Source organism: Protopterus annectens, chromosome 7.part0 (genome assembly GCF_019279795.1).
Source record: "Protopterus annectens isolate FY-2018-M chromosome 7.part0, PAN1.0, whole genome shotgun sequence".
Taxonomy (NCBI): Eukaryota; Metazoa; Chordata; order Ceratodontiformes; family Protopteridae; genus Protopterus; species Protopterus annectens.
Genome location: NC_056739.1, coordinates 793,540,266 through 793,562,873, shown reverse-complemented (window position 1 = coordinate 793,562,873; position 22,608 = coordinate 793,540,266). Strand labels below are relative to the sequence as shown.

The following is a 22,608-nucleotide window of genomic DNA, read 5'->3' as shown; positions in this document are numbered from 1 at the left end:
TGTGGTGGCACATCCACCACATGACGGTGCAGGGAAGGTATCCACTCCTATGTAACAACATAGTTTATTTATTTTCACTTAGTGTGTTACCTTTAATTATTGTGTTTGTTTTCATGTAAATATTCAGATTTCATCATTTTAAGTCCTTCGTATGTTTTAGGATTTTGGTGTCAGTCTTATGCCCTTGAGTCATTTAAGCTTCAGTCTTATGATGCAGTGAGGCCTAGAAATAACCAATCAACTAAACAAAGCACAAGGGAGTGGGGGCCTTATCTTCAGATGGCAAAAAACTGCACATTGTGTGTGACACCACTCTCATGAATAAACTCCAGACTGGGCCACCACATGCCTTCTGGGATGTCTGGTTGCTATAAAAGGTAAGGTCAAGGACTTAAGTTCATTTAATACTAATTCTTATCCATAAAGCAATTCCTGCAGCCATGGTATTTATAATTCAGCGTGTACTCTGCCACTAGAACTACAGCCACTATGGAATCTTAATCAAGAAAAAAAGGGGAATCCCAGTATGGATAGCCCAAAAAGGCTCAGAAATGATCTGGTGATAAACTCAGAACTCACAATGATGTGAAGCTAGCAACTTCTAAAGTGGAATCAAAGACACTGTATTGCCTTTCAAAATCCTCCTGTGGTGGTGCCTATTCCAGCATACTTGCACTGAATCTCATGTGATACCAACCTGGAATTTGCTGAGGTCTGAATGACTCTCAGTAAAGTCACCTATCACATTCTATGTTGCCTTTGACCATGCTTGTTATCTAAGACAGTTCAAAAAGCTCTCTATTAGAACAAATCTAATCTTTAGTGGAAGATACCAACTCTCCAGGAATCAAATGGCAAACCAATAAAACAAATACATCCACAAATTTCTTGATTTTAAGGTAAAGTCCTTTGTTCAATATGCCCCCATCTTCTTCTTAATCTTGCCCTTATCACCTTCTCCAATTCTTGCACCTCCTTGGTTAAATATGACCACCTAGCATTATGAATTTACCCTTAAAAAGGCTTTAACTCCTCTCTATAAAATCTACCATATTCCAGGACTCTTCCAAAACCAGCTACATACCACTCAATGACTTTCACTATAAAATGCTCATTTCTCCAGGCAACCAAATACCTGGCACTCTACTTTACAGAATTCTACTTTCTTATTGACAGGATATATTGAAGAGGCCACGTCCATCCACCACACAATTTGTGGTAAATTCACATATCAGTAAACTTTTTATTATAAAGAATAAGCTGTTAGCTATGTACAGATACAAAACTGACCACCACCAATACTAATGATAAGCAGAAGGTCTGCCTCATTTCCATCAAGAAAATCAGAAAAAGACAGTTACGCTACAAACCTATTTGTAATGAAGCATCTCTCTGACCTTGAAACCTTTGCAAATGTATTTTTGGACAAAACTAAATCCTTGCCCCCAACCAATTTAGATGCATAAAAGGCAGGTCTTGACAACTCAATCCAGTCTATTTTATAGGGCCACTGAAGCTCTGAAAACTGACTGCCCATCCATTCATACTGCTTCCAGGCAGGTGCCATAGATAAGATAAGAAATTGACAGAATGCACCCTGAGAATGTGTAGTGGGTACCTTTTCTAGTCAGTGGAATGTGTTGTGCACTGTTCCAGAGGGTTTCTTCCTAGGCCCCCTCCTCTTTGGCATATACTTCTCTGAAGAGAAATCTAACACTGAGGGACTTGGCTCACTGGGACTAAAAGCTGCATGTAGTTGTAAATTCCTAGTGTGACACTCAGATTCTCCAGCAGTGTCTAGATCACACAAACCCTTAGTGTGTCAGTCATAAGCATAATCAATGTCAAAAATAGATAGTATAGTTACCTTTACCAGCACTCCTTCCTCATATTACATTCCTGGTACCACCACCACCACCCCCCCTCCCCCAAAGGAAAAAAAAACAGATGCAGTCAGCAGTGACATGACATAAAATTTGTAGTTTTCTGGCAAATTGTTGAGGATTGAAGTCACTAAATAATAACAGACATTTGAGTTTTAGACTTCATATCCTTCAGAAAATATATATTAGCATAAAACCTGTTATCTTAGCAACTAAGTTTATAACAGCAATATTTAACACTTGTCCCTATTTTGGGGCCTTTGTCTCCCTATTATATTCGGCTTTGTCTATACTTCTTGGGCTGAGAGTTTGAAAGGTATGACTATGCTGATAATAAGCCCTCTTTTGACCACCATGTCTATGTCATGGTGAGAAAGCCTTTCTACTTTGTACAGTTTAATTGTCAGGGATCTCATTCAAATCACAGGGGGCTTTGATGCCACTATAATCTTCCCTGATTTGACCTATTCTGCAATAAAATGCAATCCCTCCTTTGGATGAACTTTTTAAAGTACTTTGCTTAGCTAAGCAATAATAGAGCAAAAACTGGCAGAAAATACATAATAAAAAGTAATGTCTTTCGGCTTTTCCCGGTTAGGGGTCGCCACAGCGGAACTCCGTTTTGCTAATGATTGGCAGCGGATTTTTACAGTACTGAGTTGCAAGCCCGACACCCAACCTTCAAAGAAGGCACACCCATTCACGCACGCACCTACCTGCATGTCTTTAACTTCACTCGACTGCGGGGAGAACATGCAGACTCCACACAGAAGGCCCTCCAGCCGAGAATCGAACGGGAGAACCTATTGCTGTGAGGCGACAACGCTAACCGCTGCACCACCGTGGCCATTATACATATTAAGCACATTTAAAATTCACACTCTCATTAATATATATAAGGCAGCATGCAACTAATTCTATTTGCTATAAATATACATTATATTTCAACTAGTTCTCCCAATTTTCCAAATCATATCTTAATGAACCTATTTTAACATAATCCAGGACACACAATAACATCTGCTGCACCCTTTTCAATTCTTCAGATATTCATATAACAAATTAAACATTACCATTATGTATAAAGCATAGATTCTGGTTTGCAATTTACAGACTGCTCTTCTGAGATAAACAGTTGAGCATTTTGAACAAATAGCTACATAAACACAATGACAAGCACAAATTGCTAAAGCATTTTTTAAAAACCACATTTTTTCCAGATTAAATATTTTAAATCAAAGAAATAATGCTTGTTTTTTGCTTGACAAGGCTTTTCTAGTTTTTATGTAAGAGACGTTTGCTTGTTTCAAGCCATTTTGTCCTTAATTATCTTAAGATTATTTAACTTGTTACTGAGATTTTATTACTGATTCTAAGTAAATAAATGCTTAAAACTATAACTATAAGATTTATAACGATGCTCAAGCATGCAGAATTGGTTTGTTGTAGTTAGAATTTCTTATTTCAAGTATCTTTTTCTTTCACCTCTTCATTAATTTATTGCAAACATTCAATTAGCACAACATGTCTTTTAAGAATAGGATTAGCTGTTCAGTCTATCTTTATTGATGTACGATATTTGAAAAATAAAGTTTGCCATTCACCTGGTCAACATGAGCACAAGCAGAAATACAACATTTTACAGCCGCCTTTCAAGCCACTCAAGGATCACCTTACAAATATACATGTCTACTTAAAGTAAAACATTTGTTGAAAAATTGTTAAACAGCACAAATACGCAAATAATTATCATAATCTCCACAGATAATGCAGTTTGTGACAGTAAAGGATACATCTGCTTGCAATTCCGACGACATGAAGAATGTGGCTTGGCTTGGACAGTGACATCACCAGAACATGCAAACAAAAATTTCAACCATTTGTAACTACATTTCTCCATTTTTCCTTGAGCATAGCAACTTTGCACACTGTTTTCATGTTCGAAATATCCTTAGGGCAGCACTGTACTGGGGGGCGGGGTATCACTCATGCTTCCACTTCTAAGGTTCTGGGTTCATATCCCATGTGGGTGGAGTTTTAATGTTTTCCCCGTGTTCGTGTGGGTTTATTTCGGGCACTCTGGTTTCCTCCCACAGTCCAAAGACATGGAGATTAGGTGAACTGGTGATGTGAAAGTGACTGTGTGTATAGTGTGTGAGTGAGTGTTGTAGTCCATGCCCTGCAATGAGTTGGCACCTTGTCCAGGGGTGTACCCTGCCCAGTGCCCTATGTCCTTTGGAGATGAGCTACAAATCACTGTGAAGCCAAAATGGAAAAAAGTGATTTGATATTGTGTGTGTGTGTGTGTGTGTGTGTGTGTGTGTGTGTGTGTGTGTGTGTGTGCGCGCATGCGTTTGTGTGTGAAATATCCTCAGTAGCAGTCAATGCAAATTGGGAGACTTTATATGTGGGAACACACCACAAGTCATTTGAACTGTTGTACAATTCTATTACATACCCAAGATAGCATGTGATGTGTACAAAAGTTTGGTTGTTGTTGCGAATTGTGTAATAAGAGGTAAAATTAACCAGATTTTCAGCATCTGCAAACTTAGTGGCCTGTGCAAGGTGTATAGCCTCCACTTGATAAGCCATGGTATTTTCTTTCACTTTTAACTGTTCTACTGTCTCCTGCAAGCCTTAGTAGTGTGTATGAGCCATTATTTCAGTGATTTTATTGTAATATTTTGGATACTTTAGCAGGTTAAGGTTGTAAAAGTCTACAATCACCCAACATGAATTTCAAGTAACATCTACACCAAAGTCAGTGCTTTAAATATCCGGTCTGCAACACACAGAAATAAAACGTTTGAAATTAATTTTATCATTCTCCTGTAACCTATACATTCTTTGTAAGGCTCTCTGCACACCACTGGGCACCACCTTTATTATCACCTTTCTTGTTCATCTCTATTTCTCTGCAAACACTTGCCCCCCCCCCTTAAATTTCCTTCCTTCCTTTCTACCCCCTTTCACTGCTTTGTGTTAACTCTGTGATATCTAGTAAACCCTACCTTATACTACAGCTCAATACCTTGCATTTCTCTTCCTTTTAGCCTTTCCTTTGCATTCCTAAATATTCTATAATAGTTTAAACGGTAATTATTATACTCTACTTACATTTCCAGTGATAGGATTCTGCTGATAAATGCAGTCTGGTTTTAGTTTCTGTATGCATTCCTGTCCTGTACTTTCATTTATTTACTCCCATACTGCCTTGCTACCTTCAAACAGTCTTAGCCAGTGTTTGGTGCCATCTTTTCTTTCACTGTTAACTGTTCTACTGTCTCCTGCAAGCCTTAGTGGTGTGTATGCACCATTATTTCAGTGGTTTTATTGTAAGTTTTTGGATACTTTACCAGATTAAGGTAAGTTTTTTATCTTTATGTACAATACTGTAGTTTTCTTTTTTGAAAACTGCTTTAGTAACAATACTCCATCACAGGTATTTGTATTCAGCTGTACTGTAGTGATTTCTAGCTCTACATTCAATGTTTATTTTGATTGCATCTATCTAGGATTATTTCTGGGATATTTATGAGTTTGCTGTTCCTGGTGTCTATGCAATAACCTGCCTAGCAAATAACAATCAGACAGTATAAACTGTTTTATCAGTTTAGAGGTTTGGCTTATTAAATGTTGATTTAGCTACATGAATCACTACAGTAAGGTGAGATTAATGGTCTGTTCTAGTCGTCTGTATTGATTGTAATGATGCTGTAAACTTAACTGGCTGATAATTGAATTTGTTGCATTTCTCTGCCTATAGCTTGTATCTAGTCACAACTTTGTTAGCTTATACAGTATTAGCACTTTCAGGAAAGGCATGGTAATAAAAATCTTTTATTTTAGCAACTTTCTAAGATATACAAGTCATATGTCCAATATGTCCCTGGTTTTGGGCCTTTTTTCCTCCCATACATTTTGGCTTTCTCCAGATGTCTTGTACTACAAAGTTGAGAGATGTGGCTGTATGTCAAGTGCATTTTACAAGAAAGTGTGTCAAATGCATTTTACAAGGAGCTGAGAGCTTCAGGGGAAGAGAAGTTTAGTGCTGCTTATATGCCAAGTCTGTTTACAATGTGCAACTGTTGTTTAGCAAATTATATCGCTAGTATTGTGGTAAAGTATTTGAAAGCATTAGTAGCACAGCAGGGAGTATACTTGTTTTTAATGCAGAAGCCTGTGGGTTCTACTCCCACACCATGAAGACTGAGTGCTGGTATTGCAATGCTCTTTTGATTGCTGATTATTTGGTGTATTTTAAAGGGGGGTATAGTTCTGCACTCCTGAGTGTACCCTCCTTTGTATGAGATTCCTATTAACTATGAACTTTATCGGTTTGTCAGTCATTTCATATTGCAATATTACCAGCTTACCAATTTTTTTTAATGTAACATCAGCAATTTAATTCAAGGGCAGCAGGCGCTGAATTTGAAGATGAAACACTGAAATGTAAAGTTCTTTGCCAGTAGCAACCTCTTACAGTTCTTTTTAATGCGGAATTATTCCAATGATTTTTACTTCTGCAGAGATTGCGCTTATTGAATGATATTGGCGGATTGTAATGACAGATGTCCGAGTGTCCTTTTATGTTTGAACTTTTCTGAAATGAGTAGTTTTGTCATTATTGGTTCATACATTTTGTTTCATTGCTTACTGAAAGAATGTTCAAAAGTACAAATTTAAAACACATTCTAACACGTGGTGTGTATCATACAAGTAATATAATTTAATACAATCAGGAAGGTGATTCAAAGAACACATCCATATATGCATGGCCCTAAAAATGTGTGCAAGGAGCCTATGGTTTGAAAACGTCCAAAGGTAAATGTAATCCTCCACTGGTCAGATGCATTTTATTTGAATGTGCGTTTTAATGCCATTGCAATGAGTTTTAAGGCAGAGAAGTTTACTGGTCATGTTAAGTCTATTGCCATTGTGAGACTGTAGTGTTTGTTTAGCAAATGGCTATCAGTGTTTGTGCTATTTTATTTCAGTATCTGTAATTATTGTAGAAGTAAACAAGAAAGCAGTAGTTAACAGGTTTGAACAGTGTTTATAGTAACTGTGGAGAAATAGCCAAGTCATGAACAATGTAATGGCTAGGGGGTTGCCGCAAAAGGGGCTGCTCTGTGGGGCCTGATGCCAATTGACAGTAACTGTAGTATATGAACCAATCAAAAGCTTTGTAGCACAGCCAAAGCTGTTCAATGCATAACAGTGGGTTCGTTTATGGTTGATTGTGCAGCATTCTGCATAACCCGGAGCACTTGGTTTCTCTTTTATGTTTTAAATGTTTGTGGGCTGACAGGTATGATCGGAAAAATCCCCACAAAAGGTATATTTTATTTCATGAGGGGGAGGGGTGGCAAACTCAAAAAACGCGCTGGGCGGCACAAACTCTAGCTAAGCCACTGGGCCCACCTAGGTGGTAACTGGTAAAGACGACTGTTAGCAATAAATAACTGTAATGACTCGAGAAATCCAGATCAGTTTTTGAGCTGACTGTGCAGGTTTTCTACATTTGCAAAGCAAGCACAGAGTTGTTTACTGAGCCATTCCCATGCCGAAAACTAGCGACAATGTTTTCTCTTTCAGATGACAAGGTTGTAAGATGTAGTGTCTTTCCTTGTATTTTGCAATATGCTTTTGTGAAATGTTTGACTTTAGTGCTTGTGCATACCTGGAGACATTACTGAAGGGGTCGCTTGGGTGAAATGTTTCATTTTAATGCTTTTGCATTTCATGACACATTATACTTCTTTTATTCATTGATATAAAATTCACCTTAAGAGAAGTTGAATAAAGATGTATTAGAATGTTTGATATTATAATGATGTGCATTACTGTAAAACTTCACTTTTTAATTAATTGAAGACTGAAGTTGTTGAAAATAATAAGTTGCTTGATCATTTACTGTGTGAGTAAATGTTTTTTCAGCTGCTAATATAACCACAGACATGCTGCCCAGCCCCTCTATGGAGGATTTATGTGATCTATTTCCTGGGCCAGAGCAATTTTTCAGAGGGAGAACCATTGGAGACTTACTCATGGTGAAAGTGAGATAATCACATTTTTGACAAACTTTCACATGCAACAACTTTTAATATAACCATGCAGTATGTTCCGTTATCAAATAATAATTTCATGACCATTATACATTTAAAGACTGTATTTTATTATGTTTCCTTGTTCTTACAGTCTGTGTTCTTTGCCTTATAATTACCATTAAATATATGTTTCTCATCTACAGGGCAAAGAATCAGGCTTGTGTAGACCAGGCACCTCCTGTGGGACCTATGATTTCAGCCCCTCTCTTAGCCCTCAACCCTCTCCATCCACCCAACATTCTCCAAAGCCAAAAGACCAGCATGGTATCAACAAAATTGTACAGTTTCTAAGCTCACTGTATGTCTTATACACAGACACAGTGTTTGAGCAGTCGAGAAACATCTTTTTTGAAAAGCAGTGTGCTGGACAAGAAGGAGATGACAACCTTTCCAAAGGTCTTCACTGCCAATTAATCAAAAATACAGTGACAAGCATGATTTCCATTAAGAGAGCATCTGGGGATTACTTCCAGTACCCATGTGGCCGTGAACTTACTGTTATGGCAAAGTGTCTCAAAGATTACTACCCAATGCTGCAGGACAAATCTGTACCCAGTGCAGCTCAGTAGGTATGTCAATAGTCTGCCATTCACGTTTCCAAATACAGCACTGTATACTTGCCCACCAAAGTCATCTGACACAGGTATTAGGAGGTGTTTTATATGTAAATCAGGCCAGTATGTGTCTGTATCTATTAATTTCTGGATTCAATTTTATTAAATGAGATTCACAACACCAACAATTTTGTTTGTTTCTTGTTAAGAATCACTGAAGGAAGCAGCTGGTGAAAAGGTTTCAGAATACGACTACTCCCAAAAAGAAGCAGGGAGTGAACCATTCAAGAAAGAGATCACAATGCCTTAGCTTTCAAAACAGCCAGGAGATGTCTACTGATGAGTCTATCACCTCTGTGATAGAGAGGTCACCACAATGTAGCACCCCAGAGCTTGACCAGTTGAATGTTAAGAACACAAACTGAAATATATTGTTTTTGTATAAATGCAACTTCTACAAAGAAAACATTAAATTTCACAGTATGTGTTAATTTCAATTACAGATAGTCTAAAGAAACAGGCAAGACATTATACAACTCTACAGAAGATGTACAAAAGCAAGGTCAGACCCAACAAAATGGATGTTTCACAGCTCCTGGACCTTGGATTCCCAGCAAGACATGCCTTCATTGACTCTGATCTTACTAAGGGGCAGGACAAGCCTACCAAGATTCTTTAAGCATATCCTTGCTTCAGGGAACTGGCTCATGTAAGCAAATGTGCTCATTTTAAGTAGACAAATATGTAACCAAATTCTAAATGAGATATGGTGTAGCAATATCAGCTGAGTCACAATAATGAATGCAGAATGAAAGATGCAAAATCTATTACTTTTGAATACCCACAAAACTATTAAAATTTTTGATCTTTTCTGGCTAATCCTTACTTATCCAGCTATAACTTTTATATATGTCTGACATTGTGCTTGCTCTCTCGGGCTGTGTGTGTATGTCAGCTTATGGATGAGCTCCGACAAATCCTTGATTGAGGGAACTACTGTTTAACTGATCTGCGGACCTGCTGGGGGACCTTTAATGAGAAGGCACACTTTTATGCAGTATTCAGAAAGCTGGACAAAGATAATTATTAGCTCTTATTTGCTTTTATGTTCTTGTTTGTTTCTGCAAATTTGGGTTTATACCATCATACTGTAGGCAACATTCTGAGTATGGATAATAAGTACGTCATACTAAGGGTGTCAAACATATGGAAAGTATCAATTTCTTTGTGTATTTCAATTATTTTTCTACTCTACAACATGCACTTCCAGTTCAGTCTTGACTATTGAGACTGGGCTACCAACACATAATAATTACCTAAAACCTATCAAAGAATTAAATTCTGTATAGGTCTCAAAGTGTTTCTTTATCACTGAAAAGACTTTACTGCATGCAAGCAAAACTCTAATGTAAATACACTTTGATTTAGATATACTGTATTGAGTACAGAACATGGTACTGAATTTCAATACTTTTATTGGCATTATATCACAATGTAATATTTCCTGTATCATAACATCACAACCTGCTAAGTGTATACAAAAAATCTGAACTACCCTGTGGTTTTGAAAACAACTGGCCACAGTAAATCAGATGTCTGATTTTGTTTTTAACAGTGAAGCACTCAATTGCCTTGATGAAGGCTTTACCAGACATGTTCCCATCACCTTTGGCTCCACCCAAGAAGTTATATGCAAGTGAGGCTATGCTTCACATCCTTGAGGTAAGAAATGTGTGAATTTTTAATAACTGATATATTACTTCAGCATAAATTACAATGATTTGTTTTTGTGGTCATAATCTTTTTATTTTTTCCTTGTTTTGGTCAGTGTAAAGACGACCCTCAACACCTTTCTTCAGACAAGGCCGTTCTTCAGTCCTGTCATGACTGTCTGCAAAACCAAATGCCTACTGACCATTGAAACCTTAAGTGTTATGTATCTCATGGCACGTTATTACACCTTTCACCTTACATATCCCTAAGTGCATTGCGCCACTTCTTTAGGTGCTGCAGACTGAAGTACTGTCAGATGCCATCCATGAGAATGACATGACCTCTTCATACAGAAAAGCTATGGCTGAGTGGAAAAAGTTCCTTGCTGAGTAGAAATGCACAAAACGTTTTTTTTCATCCCCAGTTGTTACTGCGTCCCTTGTAGTGCAAGACACAACAAACTTCAAATTTGATTGCATGTTTAATTGTTTGGCAGGGTGTTGGTTTAGTTTGCTGCTCATCTATTCATAAGGTCACTGCATTTGATATACTGCATATGCTGACATTCTCATTTTCACAGTGAGCAATGACCTTGTTTTTGCATATTGTTCTGCCATACATGCCTCTGGATAAAGAATTATTTAAGCAGTCAGTCAATTTGTAGTATAGTTTACTTTTCTCTGTAAATTCCAGGGTATTTTGTCTCATTTCAAAGCATTTAAACCAGCAATGAATGTTAAATTCAAGCAAAATTTCCACAATTTTAGACAAAAGAGCTTATCTTTTGCTTTGCATCTAAAAAAATGATTGATTTTATTCTGGTTGCAATGGTTTTAAGATATAATTCCTAAAAATGTTTCAAGACAATGGCTGTACTTTTTAATTTAAAGCAAGCTTGCCTACATATTCAGAAAATACATCTTAATTTATCATCTCTGTATTAAACAAATTTACTTGTTTTAAGTCTGAGTGCACTAGTTTATTTTCTTGTTTTAAGTCTGAATGCACTAGTTTTAAGATGCCCATGGGGGTTTGGAGGCTAGAAATATTTACTTGTTTTTAAATATTCTTGGCATGTGAAATGTTCTTGTTCTGTTGGCAGATAATTTTTCTTATTTTAAGTAATACTTGCATCATTTCCTATTTTTTTACTTGTTTTTGAGAGCTTTTGCAGTGTAACATCTTTAACTCCACCTCCAGCTGTAACTCCTGCCTTTTCATCACTGCCACAGTCTCCAGCCCATATGCATAACTAGTCTCACTACCATCATGTAGACCCACTTACTGGTACCAGTCAGCCACAAATCACTCTTGACATTGTTCTCCACCCTGCCTACACTATATTCCCCTCTTTTCCACACTCACCATTACTCTGACCTGTTGTTCGCAAGTATTTAAACTCATCCACCTTCACCAACTCGACTCCCTGCATCCTCACTATTCCTCTATTCTCCCTCTCATTCACACACACATATTCTGTCTTAGTCCTGCTGATCTTCATTTCTCTCCTCTCTAGAGCATATCTTCGCCTCTTCAGGGTCTCCTTTGCCCGTTCCCTACTCTCAGTACAAATCACGCTGTCATCTGTCAACCTGTCCATCACCATTGCAAATAAGAAAGGGCTCAGAGCTGATCCTTGATGTAATCCCACCTCCACCTTGAACGCATCCATCACTCCTACCGCAGACCTCGCCACTGTCACACTGCCCTCATACATATACTGTACCACTCTTACATACTTCTCTGCCACTCCTGACTTCCTCGTACAATACCACAACTCCTCTCTAGGCACCCTGTCATATGCTTTCTCGAAGTCCACATAGACACAATGCAACTCTTTCTGACCTTCTCTAAACTTCTCCATCAACATCCTCAAAGCAAACATCACATCTGTAGTGCTCTTTCCCCGCATGAAATCGTACTGCTGCTCACTAATCATCACCTCCCTTCTTAACCTAGCTTCCACTACTCTTTCCCATAACCTCATGCTGTGGCTGATCAATTTTATCTCTCTGTAATTACTACAGCTCTGCACATGACCCTTATTCTTAAAAATCAGTACCAAAATACATCTCCACTCCTGAGGCATCCACTCACTTTCTAAGATTCTATTAAATAACATGGTTAAAAACCCCACTGCCATCTCTCCTAAACACCTACATGCTTCCACAGGTATGTCATCTGGACCAACAGAGAGCCTCTCTAATAGACACAGGTAAACTGTAAATGGTTCCTCTCACAGGCCCATGTTTGTCCGAGATTTGGGAAGCATGTCTAGGCTTAAAAAGGCCCTTGTGGCAGTTAGCCTAGTAAACACCTATGAACCTAAGAACAGCGTTTCCATTCTTCATCCTCTTCATAGCTGTCCTTACTTCCTCCTTGCTAATCTGTTGCACTTCCTGAATCACTGTCCCCACATCATCAAACCTTCTCTCTCTCTCATTCTCTTCATTCATCAGCCCCTCAAAGTACTCTTTCCATCTGTTCAACACACACTCCTTGCTTGTGAGTATGTTTCCCTTGTTATCCTTTATCACCCTAACCTGCTGCACATTTTTCCCAGCTTGGTCTCCCTGTCTAATCAATTGGTACAAGTCCTTCGCCATATGCCTCATCTCCTTGTACTCCTGTCTACTTTCTTCATCTCCCTGATAATCCCACTTCTTTGCCAACCTCTTCCTCTGTATACTCTCTCCTGAACATCCTCATTCTACTACCAAGGTCTCCTTCCTCTGTCCACATGTCACACCAAACACCTTTTTAGCTGTCTCCCTTACCATCTCTGCTGTGGCTGCCCAGCTATCTGGTAGCTCTTCATTGCCTCTCACTGCCTGTCTTAACTTTTCCATGAACTCCACCTTACAGTTATCCTTTTTCAACTTCCACAATTTGATCCTCGGCACTGCACTCACTCTCATCCTCTTCTTCTTGATCGCCAGCCTCATCTTACAGGCCACCATCCTATGCTGCCTAACTATGCTTTCCGCTTCACTATTTTGCAGTCTCTAAACTTCTTCAGACTGGCCCTCCTGCATATAATATAATCCACCTGTGTGTATCTTCCTCCACTTTTGTATGTCATCCTATGCTCCTCCCTCTTGTTAAAATACATATTCACTACAGCCATGCCCATTCTTTTTGCAAAATCCACTACCATCTGACCTTCTGCATTCCTCTCCTTAACACCATACCTACCCCCATCACCTCCTCATCCCCTCTGTTCCCTACCTACCCATCACCTCCTCATCCCCTATGTTCCCTTTACAAACATGCCTATTGAAATCTGCTCCAATCACCATTCTCTCACCCTTGCACCACTTCCCACCACTTCATCTAACTTTTTCTTTCTCATCCATCGCACACCCAACTTGTGGAGCACATCCACTAACAACATTCATCATCACACTATCAATTTCCAGCTTCATAAACATCATTCTATCCAACAATCTTCACCTCCAAAACACACTTGACATATTGTTCCTTCAGGATAACCCATACCTCATTTCTCCTATCAACACCATGGTAGAACAATTTCAACCCACCTCCGATATACCTGGCTTTACTCCCCTTCCATTTGGTCTCCTGCATGCACAATATATCAACCTTCTTTCCCTCCATCATATCAGCTAGCTCTTCCTCCCTATACTAGTCATACTGCCAACATTCAAAGTTCCTGCACTCACTTCCAAACTACTAACCTTCCTTCTCTCCTCCTGCCTCCGGGCATGCCCTCTCCTTTGTCCAACAGTAGCCCAATTTCCACCAGCACCCTGTTGGCTAACAGTACTGGAGGTGGTTATTGTTAACCAGGGCCTCAACCGATCTGGTATGGAAATCTGTATTGTTGTCCGCATATTGCTCTGGCAAAAGTTTTACACTAAATGCCATTCCTGACACAGCCATCCCCATTTATCTGGGCTTGGGACCAGCGCAAAGAAATACACTGGCTTGTGTATCCCCCAGTGGCTGGGTTTTTATAGTCCATTACCTTTGATAGTCAGCAACATCAGCCAGTATTTCTTGGTCACTAAAGTTAATTTCTGGCAAAACAGACAATGCATAACATTAGATGAATGCAGAAGAAAAAAGACGTATTATGGATGTATTCCAAGGGGTGGTGGTGGGGGGGGGGGGGGTTGATAACCATGGATGCCTTGAAAAAAATAAAGCTGAAGGCAGAGGAGATTATCTGGATAAAATGGACATTTTAAATTAAGAACATGTCAAAAACTGAAAAAAAATGAGCACAGATAATGCCTTTTTAGTGCTATGAAAAAGAACTGAAGATCACTTGTGGAATAGTCCATTATATAGAGACACATAGAAAGGGATAAATACTGGCAAAGAATAAGCTTAGAGCCAGACTGATGAGAAGACTGGACTCATGCTGGTGGCTGACAACTGCGGCAAGATCAGTCCTATAACAAGGACCTGCTAAAGGAAGGTAAGTGGGATGGGGGATGGAATGGTGGCATAACAGTGAAAGTGCTTACCTTACAGACACAAAGTGAAAGGTTTGATTCTCAAACGGTATAACAGGCTAAACTTAAAATGACCCACAAGGGCAGTTAACCTAGTATTAATCTATTAAGGAACAGTCTGTTTACATTTATTATACTTTGTTTTTACTGAATGCTATATTCTGTTTTAGCCCTCATGCTAACGTTACATCTTTTTCAAAACACAGCAGTTCTCTGGGGAATAAGTTTTCATATTAAAAAAAAAAAATCACAGGCTCCTTTCTGTGACAGACATTTCATTAACATTGCATCCGAGTAACGCCTCCAGGTGCATCTGCAGTTACCTCCTACTAATGCCTCCAGTTGTCAAATATTGTTTCTTCATATTTGCATCAATAACTCCAAAACCATGCTAAGTACAAGGTTTTAAAATATTTCATTTTACAGCTGACACAGTGACAAACTCAACTGCATTAATATTTGACCTCTGTCTAGTGCAGGTAAACAGATATTAACTGTTGTTTTATGATATTAATTTATATTGATACAATTTTCACATTTTTCTAAATATCTCAGCAACCAAGTAACACAGACCAAACTTCTTAACTTCATATGAAAGCTCTCAGCTAGATGAGCAAAATGCTGCTGACAGCATGTGTGTAACATGAGTGGTTGCTGAGATACTGTAAGTTGTTTACAACATATTACAAACATAATAGTCACTGTGTTTACTGTGACTTATAAAATTCAGTTTAAGACCTAGAACCTAAAGAACAGTACCACTATAAAAACAGTTTGTGCTTAAGAGTTTGCCATTTATACTTCTTTCATATTTCCTATGGTTTCAGAGATATGAACATTTGTTTGAAATGTAAAGATGTAATCTGATTCTGCCAAAAGTCTTAGGCTCAGCCTATTGGCAGTTACAGTGCAAACATCGTGAGTTCCATCAGAGTAAATGAGTTAACAGACTCCCTTTAATAATACTAAAATGTTGGCCTACTTACTTTGACTAGAGCAAAGTTGGGATCTCCACTTCGGTGAAGCGCTGACATAGCAGCTTGCAGCGTACGCCACATCACAGTTTTTCCACTCCCTGTCTTCCCTACAATCATGCTGGAATGCCTTGAATTTTTTGTCTCATACAGCTGGATCACTTTGGTCATGCTGAAGGGGGTCACCTGCAGCCCAGCCTGTTTCAGTTCCACTTCAACTGCTTCTTTCAACTGGAATGGAAAGTGAGAACAATTATTTCACACATTATAAGTATACTCAAATATTTCTTAAAAATGAGGTATCAATAACTAAATATTCATTAATGTTTCCTAGATGTCGGGGACTTCCAAGATGACTGCACATTGAATTAACAGCTTAATTCTAACTCCCCCCAGTGTAAAAACAGAAACGTATAGCAGAGAAAGCCAGTGGACCTAAATTTCTGGGAAAATTTCAGCAACTGGCTTGTAAATGCACTGCCTGGATGCCAGGAAAAAAGAAATACAGAGGACCTGAAGAAAAATCAGGTACAAAAGGTGATGAAAAAAACCTGACTGGAAACCAGAGTACTGCAGCTGTTCAGCAAAAAGCAATGCAAGCTCCAGGCATGACTTCCAGTAACCTACAGGAATGTATAAGGTAACTGCACACATACCTGATTAAAATAAATGAAACAGTGAATAAGTATGTCAACTTAAACAATAAAAGACAGGAAAAAATGAAGAAGCTTTACAGAGATATTCAGATAAGGTGATAAAACTGCAAAACTCAGAGGTCAAAATGAAGAAAAGGCTGGCTAAATACCTGAAACACATTGCATTTAAGTTACCTGGCACTTGCTCACTAAAGCAATTATATAAGTCAGCACTAAAATATTAAAAGCACTACACCCTCACAAACTTCCCTTGAGTACCTCATTCCCCATTGGCCCTTTTTTTTTTCAATTATAAAGGAATTCCCAATACTGTTCTAGCATGTCCAAAGGTCAGTTGTCAATCTCCTCTCCGGTCCAGCTGGTGAATCTGGGAATTTTGAGGCAATGTTACAACTGCTTCATGTACACAGACAACCCTCTCCTCCTCCCAACAAATTCCAACACATGTGAGAGATGCAACCATATAGCCATACTGGAGGCTAACTCTCTCAACTCAGTACTGGGGAAACCAGTCAGGAGGAGAAGGAAACCACACTCATTACAATTCCAGTCTCACATAGACCTACCACGACAGCAAACCAAACACATAAACACACAAAAACATACTCGGAGGCTCTAAATAAAAATCTGCCTAAGCAGCAGAGACCTCCAAAGCAGACACCCAAGCAACCGCTACCCCAAAACAAAACATGTGCAACACATAGCTCACAAAGCCAGTGTGCCGAACAGTCACAGCCCTTAAGGCTAAACAACACACCTGATACACTTGTAATAGGTGACTCTATCATCAGGCACACTGACGTCCCGCTCACCAGGCTGAACAAGGAGAAGGTCACGGTGAGCTGCCTGTCGGGCACTAGGATCCGCCACATAACACAAGCACTCAGGTCATTCCAAGGCAAGTACAAATATGACTCAGTCATTGTCCATGCTGGTGTGAATGACCTGAGACGCACTCCCTGGACTACATGAAAAGAGACATAGAGGAGCTCTCTGAGCATGTAGCCCAGGCCGGTATGACCCTGACCTTGAGTAGCATCTTACCCTCACCACGAATGATGCCACAATATGAAGACAAGATGATCAATTTCAACATTTGGCTTAAGTATTGGTGTCATTCAAAGGGGATCCAATGCCTGTCAGCCTGGGATGACATGCTCGACAAGCCATGATGCTTCACTAGAGACGGCTTGCACCTGTCACCCCTGGGCTTTCGGATATTGGCAAAGGCTCTTGCTACCCCCATAGTGTCTTTTTTAGGCAAGGCTCAAAAGACAAACCCACCTCCATAGGTATCACAAGGGATAAGAAACTAAGAGTAATGCTACTCAATGCCAGAAGTCTAAACCTCAAGATGCACACACTCAAAACTCTCCTTAGCATGGAGAACATCGATATCTGTGCAGTAACAGAAGCCTGGTTCAAGGCTCCTGAGAGCACCCCAGCACTACCAGGTTATACCTCATACCATGCTTTTCGGCCCCAAAACTTGGACCGTACCACAAAAGGAGGGGGAGTATCAATATTTGTCAAAGATACCCACACCTCCAGGTTGTTGGCACAGCACGAAGCATCAGAGACTATCCATGTGCAACTAACAGTGGGTAAAACTGCCTTCCAGTTTATAGCCTGCTACAGACCACCCTCCCAAACCCAGGAACCCCACTCAGCCTTCCTGAGAACACTGGAAAATATGAAGGTCTCTCCAAACACTATTATATTGGGCGACTTCAACTACCCAAACATAGACTGGGAGCATTACTCTAGCTGCAACACCCTAGCCCAAAGGTTCCTAAAATTTATAAACTCAAATGCTATGGAACAACTTGTTACCACTCCCACAAGAGGGGAAAACATACTGGACCTGATCATCACCAACATGGGGACTCTATGCTCCAGACCAGAAGTGTATCCCTCACTGGTAAGATCAGACCATAAACTAATCTCACTGGATATTCACATCCTGACTCCACCCCCTGCCCTGAAAAGCACAGTGAAAAACTTCTCTAAAGCAAATTTCACACTCCTCAAATCTGAGGTGGAATCTTTCAAAGCCCCCGGGCCTGTGGAAAATATGGCCTAGAACGCAGAATCTTTTATAAACGCATTCTATGAACACCTTCAGGAATGCATGGATCATGCAATCCCAAATAAAACCAAGACCCAATCCTCCAAAGGCAGACGTCCTGTCTGGTGGACCCCGGCCATAAACAAACTATACAATAGAAGGAGGAAGCTACTACATGACAGAGCAAAATCCCAAAAAGGGAAGGCATCTCTGATCAGTATTAGCAAAAAACTACGGGCACTCATAAAATAGTCTAAGGTCAGCTTCGGGAGAAAAATTGCACAGGACACTAAGAATAATCATAAGGCTTTCTTTACTTATGTTAGGAACCTGGGTGGGAATTCCCAAATATGCTCAAAATGAGTCCAAAATGACAAAAAATACACCAAACCCACAGACATTGCCAACATCCTAGCTGACAGGTTCAGCGCAATCCCCCCCCACTCCACACCAAAAGGGCAAATATTTATCCCAGCAGAGTGCTACCCCCCTGACATCTCAGATGCTCAGGTAAGAGCTGCCCTCTCCAAAGCAAAAAACACAGCATCAATGAGACCAGACGGTGTCCCGGGCTGCATCCTACATAAACTCCAAGAAGAGCTAAACCCAAACATAAAACTACTGTTCAATCTCAGCCTTACTACAGGAAATGTACCCAAAGAGTGGCGTACAGCAACAGTGGTCCCTCTCCACAAAGGTGGTGCCTCAACGGATCCTGGAAATTATCACCCCATAAGCCTGACTAGCTTGGTCTGCAAAGTTATGGAAAGGATCATCATGGACCTCATAAATAAAGATATTGGGGACCTACAGACACTTGATCCTACCCAGTTTGGCTTTGTTAAGGGCAGATCCTGCCTCTTAAACCTGGTTGATTTCTTTGAAACAGTCACCAAGGCCATTGATGAGAGGAAGGTGGTCCACACAGCCTACCTGGACCTCGCAAAAGCCTTTGATACAATACCCCACTCAGGCATTATTGATAAGCTCACCGGCTTAAATATAAACCCCTATGTCACTAGATGGGTTGCAAACTGGCTCAAGGACAGAACCCACATGGTTAGAATTGCTGGAGCCATGTCAGACTCCAAACCAGTTACAAGTGGCGTCCCACAAGGCTCAGTCCTGGGACCTCTCTTGTTCGGTATATATTTCTCGGAGGTACAGGCCAACACGGAAGGACTGTGGCTGACTAAGTTCGCAGATGACTGCAAACTGGGCGCCATAATCGACTCTCCAGCCGACACAAGCATCCTCCAAAAGGGTCTCATTGAAACAGACAACTGGTGCCAGAGCCATGGCCTCAAGCTAAACGCCAAAAAGTGTATAGTCATCCCCTTTGGCAAAAACAAAGTGCCCACAAATTACCACATAGGTGGTAATCCATTAAGTACAGAAGAAGTCATTAGGGACCTGGGGACCCAAGTTGATAGCAATCTCTCATTTGACAACCACGTGGCCAAAGTGGTTAGAAAAACATTTTATATAGCCCACCTAATCATGAAGGGATTCACATCTAGATCAGCAGAGGTCATCGTGCCTCTTTACTCATCCCTCATCAGGCCCATAATTGAGTACAATGCCCCTTTCGGGATGTACCTTACCAGACACCTGCAGCAACTGGAAAGACCCCAAAAGTATCTCACCAAGAGGATCATAGGGCTCAAACAGATGCCATATGCTGCCCGGTTAAAGAAACTCCAGCTCTACTCAGTGGCATACCGCCTGCTCACAGGCAATCTGTGCCTGACGTATAAAGCCATATCCAACCTGGAATTAATGGACATGCTGCACCTCAGAAAATCCAAATCCCATCGAGCTATGCGCTCGAGAGACTTGAACCTTAGCACTGAAATAAATAGGACATGCTGGAGGGACAGATTCATAACTCAGAGGCTCCCTTCACTCTGGAATAAAATCCCAGTCCAGGTTAGGCAGAGTCCCTCATTGACTCTCTTCAAGAGGAATCTTGATGAGTGGATGGGAGAACATAGGTTTACCCCGGGTATCACTTCTGTGTCACTGTTAGACAGAGGCACAATATACTAACCTTGAAAAAGGGCATAGCAAAATTAATTTAAAATGGGTGGCGAAAGCCAAACACACTCTGACTAGGCTTATAAATGCCCTAGGGCAGATAGCCTAGTATGAACCTATGAACCTATGAGACTGCACAAGAGATGTTTAAAAAAATAATAGAATTAGAGGACAGAGCATGTAGTTAAAACCTGAGATTTTCTGCAGTACCAGAGAAGCTGGAAGGAACACATTGGATTAATTTTATGAAAGCACAAATAAGCAAACTGGACTAGTATTACACAACAAGAATTGTTAATTGAAAGGCTACATTGTGTGTATGTTCCAAATTTATGAGAAAGCAACCTAGACCTTTAATAGTAAAGATACAATCTTACCAGCAGGAGGAGTTGATTCTGACAAAACTGTGACAGAAGGACAAAGTACTAAAAGTGTGAGACAGCAGAGTATTTGTGGAGAATGACTACTCATTGTACACCAGGCAGATAAGGAGTAAGTTTATTCCTTTATTCAGGGAATGTCGAGAAGCAGGCCTGAGATTCAAACTGCTGTACCCAGCTATCTTCAAAATATTTTTCCCTGGAAGAACAAAATTATTTTTTGATGGAAGTACAAGCTAAAGAAGAAATACACAAGTTTGTCCTACAAAAAGTGAGCTGTCAAACAGAAGGAGATTCTGCTTCTTGTTCTCCTGGTAATAAAGACTACAAAGAGACTAAGAAAATGTTTAAGAGAAGAAGAAAAAATAAAACAAGTGTCAACTTAAAGAATTGAAAGTACATTGAAAATGAAGCCGAGAAAGGATTTGGGAGATGGAGATGCACAGGAACAGAACAAGAAAATCTGGAAATATTGGACTTTCTTGGACTTTGTTAAACTTATAGAGGACTCTAAATATAATGCTTGGAAAATACTCCAGAGAGGGGAATAGGAGGGAGAAAGTTAACTATAAGTAAAAAATGTTTTTCTTAATGGTACTATTTTAATAGTGCATGATTTTCTTTCCAGGCTATAAAAGTTTTCTCAGTTATTTTTAAGTGCAATAAAAATACTAATATAAATAGGTACTCCTGTTTTTTCTCTCTCTTCTCTCTTTCTCCTTGTTCAGTTTTAAGAAATGTAGACACTGCAATGTAATAAAAGAAGAAAAAATCTGGTTAAAACATCATGACAAAAGAAAAAAACAGTGTGCTTTTTCTCATTCTTGCACAGGGGAATGACTGGTTTAAGGCCATCAGCTTAATATAGCAACAAGGTTTAAGGGAAAGCAAATAAATGAAAGAGAATAGTGAATATTATAAGGCTTTTTTCTAGTAAAAAATGTATGCTTTGCAGTTTTGTGTCTGGTTCTCATATCTCTAGGAGACTATCTGATAAAATTTATTTATTTACATTTGATAACCGGGTAGTGTTAGATTGAGCCAAAAGCCCATTTTCAGCAAAGACCCGGGGAGAAAAGCAGAAAGGAAGATTACATAATTATATATTTGTACATATAACAAGGTACTTACGCATTATCGCAACCAGATTTTTGCAAGTGCGAAATTCGGAAACTGTAAGTGAAATGAGGACATGAGAAAGTCTACAGTGTTATTCAAAGTCCTTACTGCAGATTAAGAACTTTGCCTTAGCTTGAGGGAGAAAAAATATTTAGAAAATCCTCGTCATCAGTGCTGTGCATTACAGACACACAATGGAAAAAATGCTTGCGAGGAAGTCACTGTGGATATGTTAGCATAAAATGTCGAGGTCTGGGTTCTCTGAACCTGAAACAGATGTTCAAACTTGTAAGGATGGTCTGTGAAGAAGAACCAGGTCATGACATTCCTGCTGGAAACACAGATGACATTATTTGAATAAAAGTAATATGAGTGTTAGTGACTGCTTGCAGCAGGCATGTAATGCAATACTTCGTAATCAGAAGTGCTTCACAAGTCTTGCTTTTGGAAGCATATTGTGTCCAGCTTTGTAACGTCGTGTAACTCATAATTTTTTCATTGGTGTTAAACATTTGCTGCCATGCACAGCAGATAATGGTAAAATAAACAGCAGTCCAGGTTTAGTTCACAAAAAGTAAGTAAGCTGTGTCTCTATTTCTGGGAATTACACAACGTTACAAATCTGGTTGC

General features: G+C 39.6%; 1 protein-coding gene and 1 long non-coding RNA gene across 2 annotated transcripts in view; one reads left to right on the top strand and one right to left on the bottom strand.

The window, feature by feature from the left end:
• DNAH2 (dynein axonemal heavy chain 2) overlaps positions 1-22,608 on the bottom strand; it is a 6,636,854-nt gene that overhangs the window by 3,566,524 nt on the left and 3,047,722 nt on the right. Inside the window, exon 42 of the mRNA XM_044077324.1 lies at positions 15,731-15,949. Coding sequence (XP_043933259.1) covers positions 15,731-15,949 — 219 coding nt within the window. The remainder of the gene's footprint in view (positions 1-15,730; positions 15,950-22,608) is intronic.
• LOC122806693 lies at positions 9,004-11,015 on the top strand. Its single transcript, XR_006365539.1, has 3 exons — positions 9,004-9,259; positions 10,166-10,272; positions 10,379-11,015. It is a non-coding gene; the product is annotated as an uncharacterized LOC122806693 (long non-coding RNA).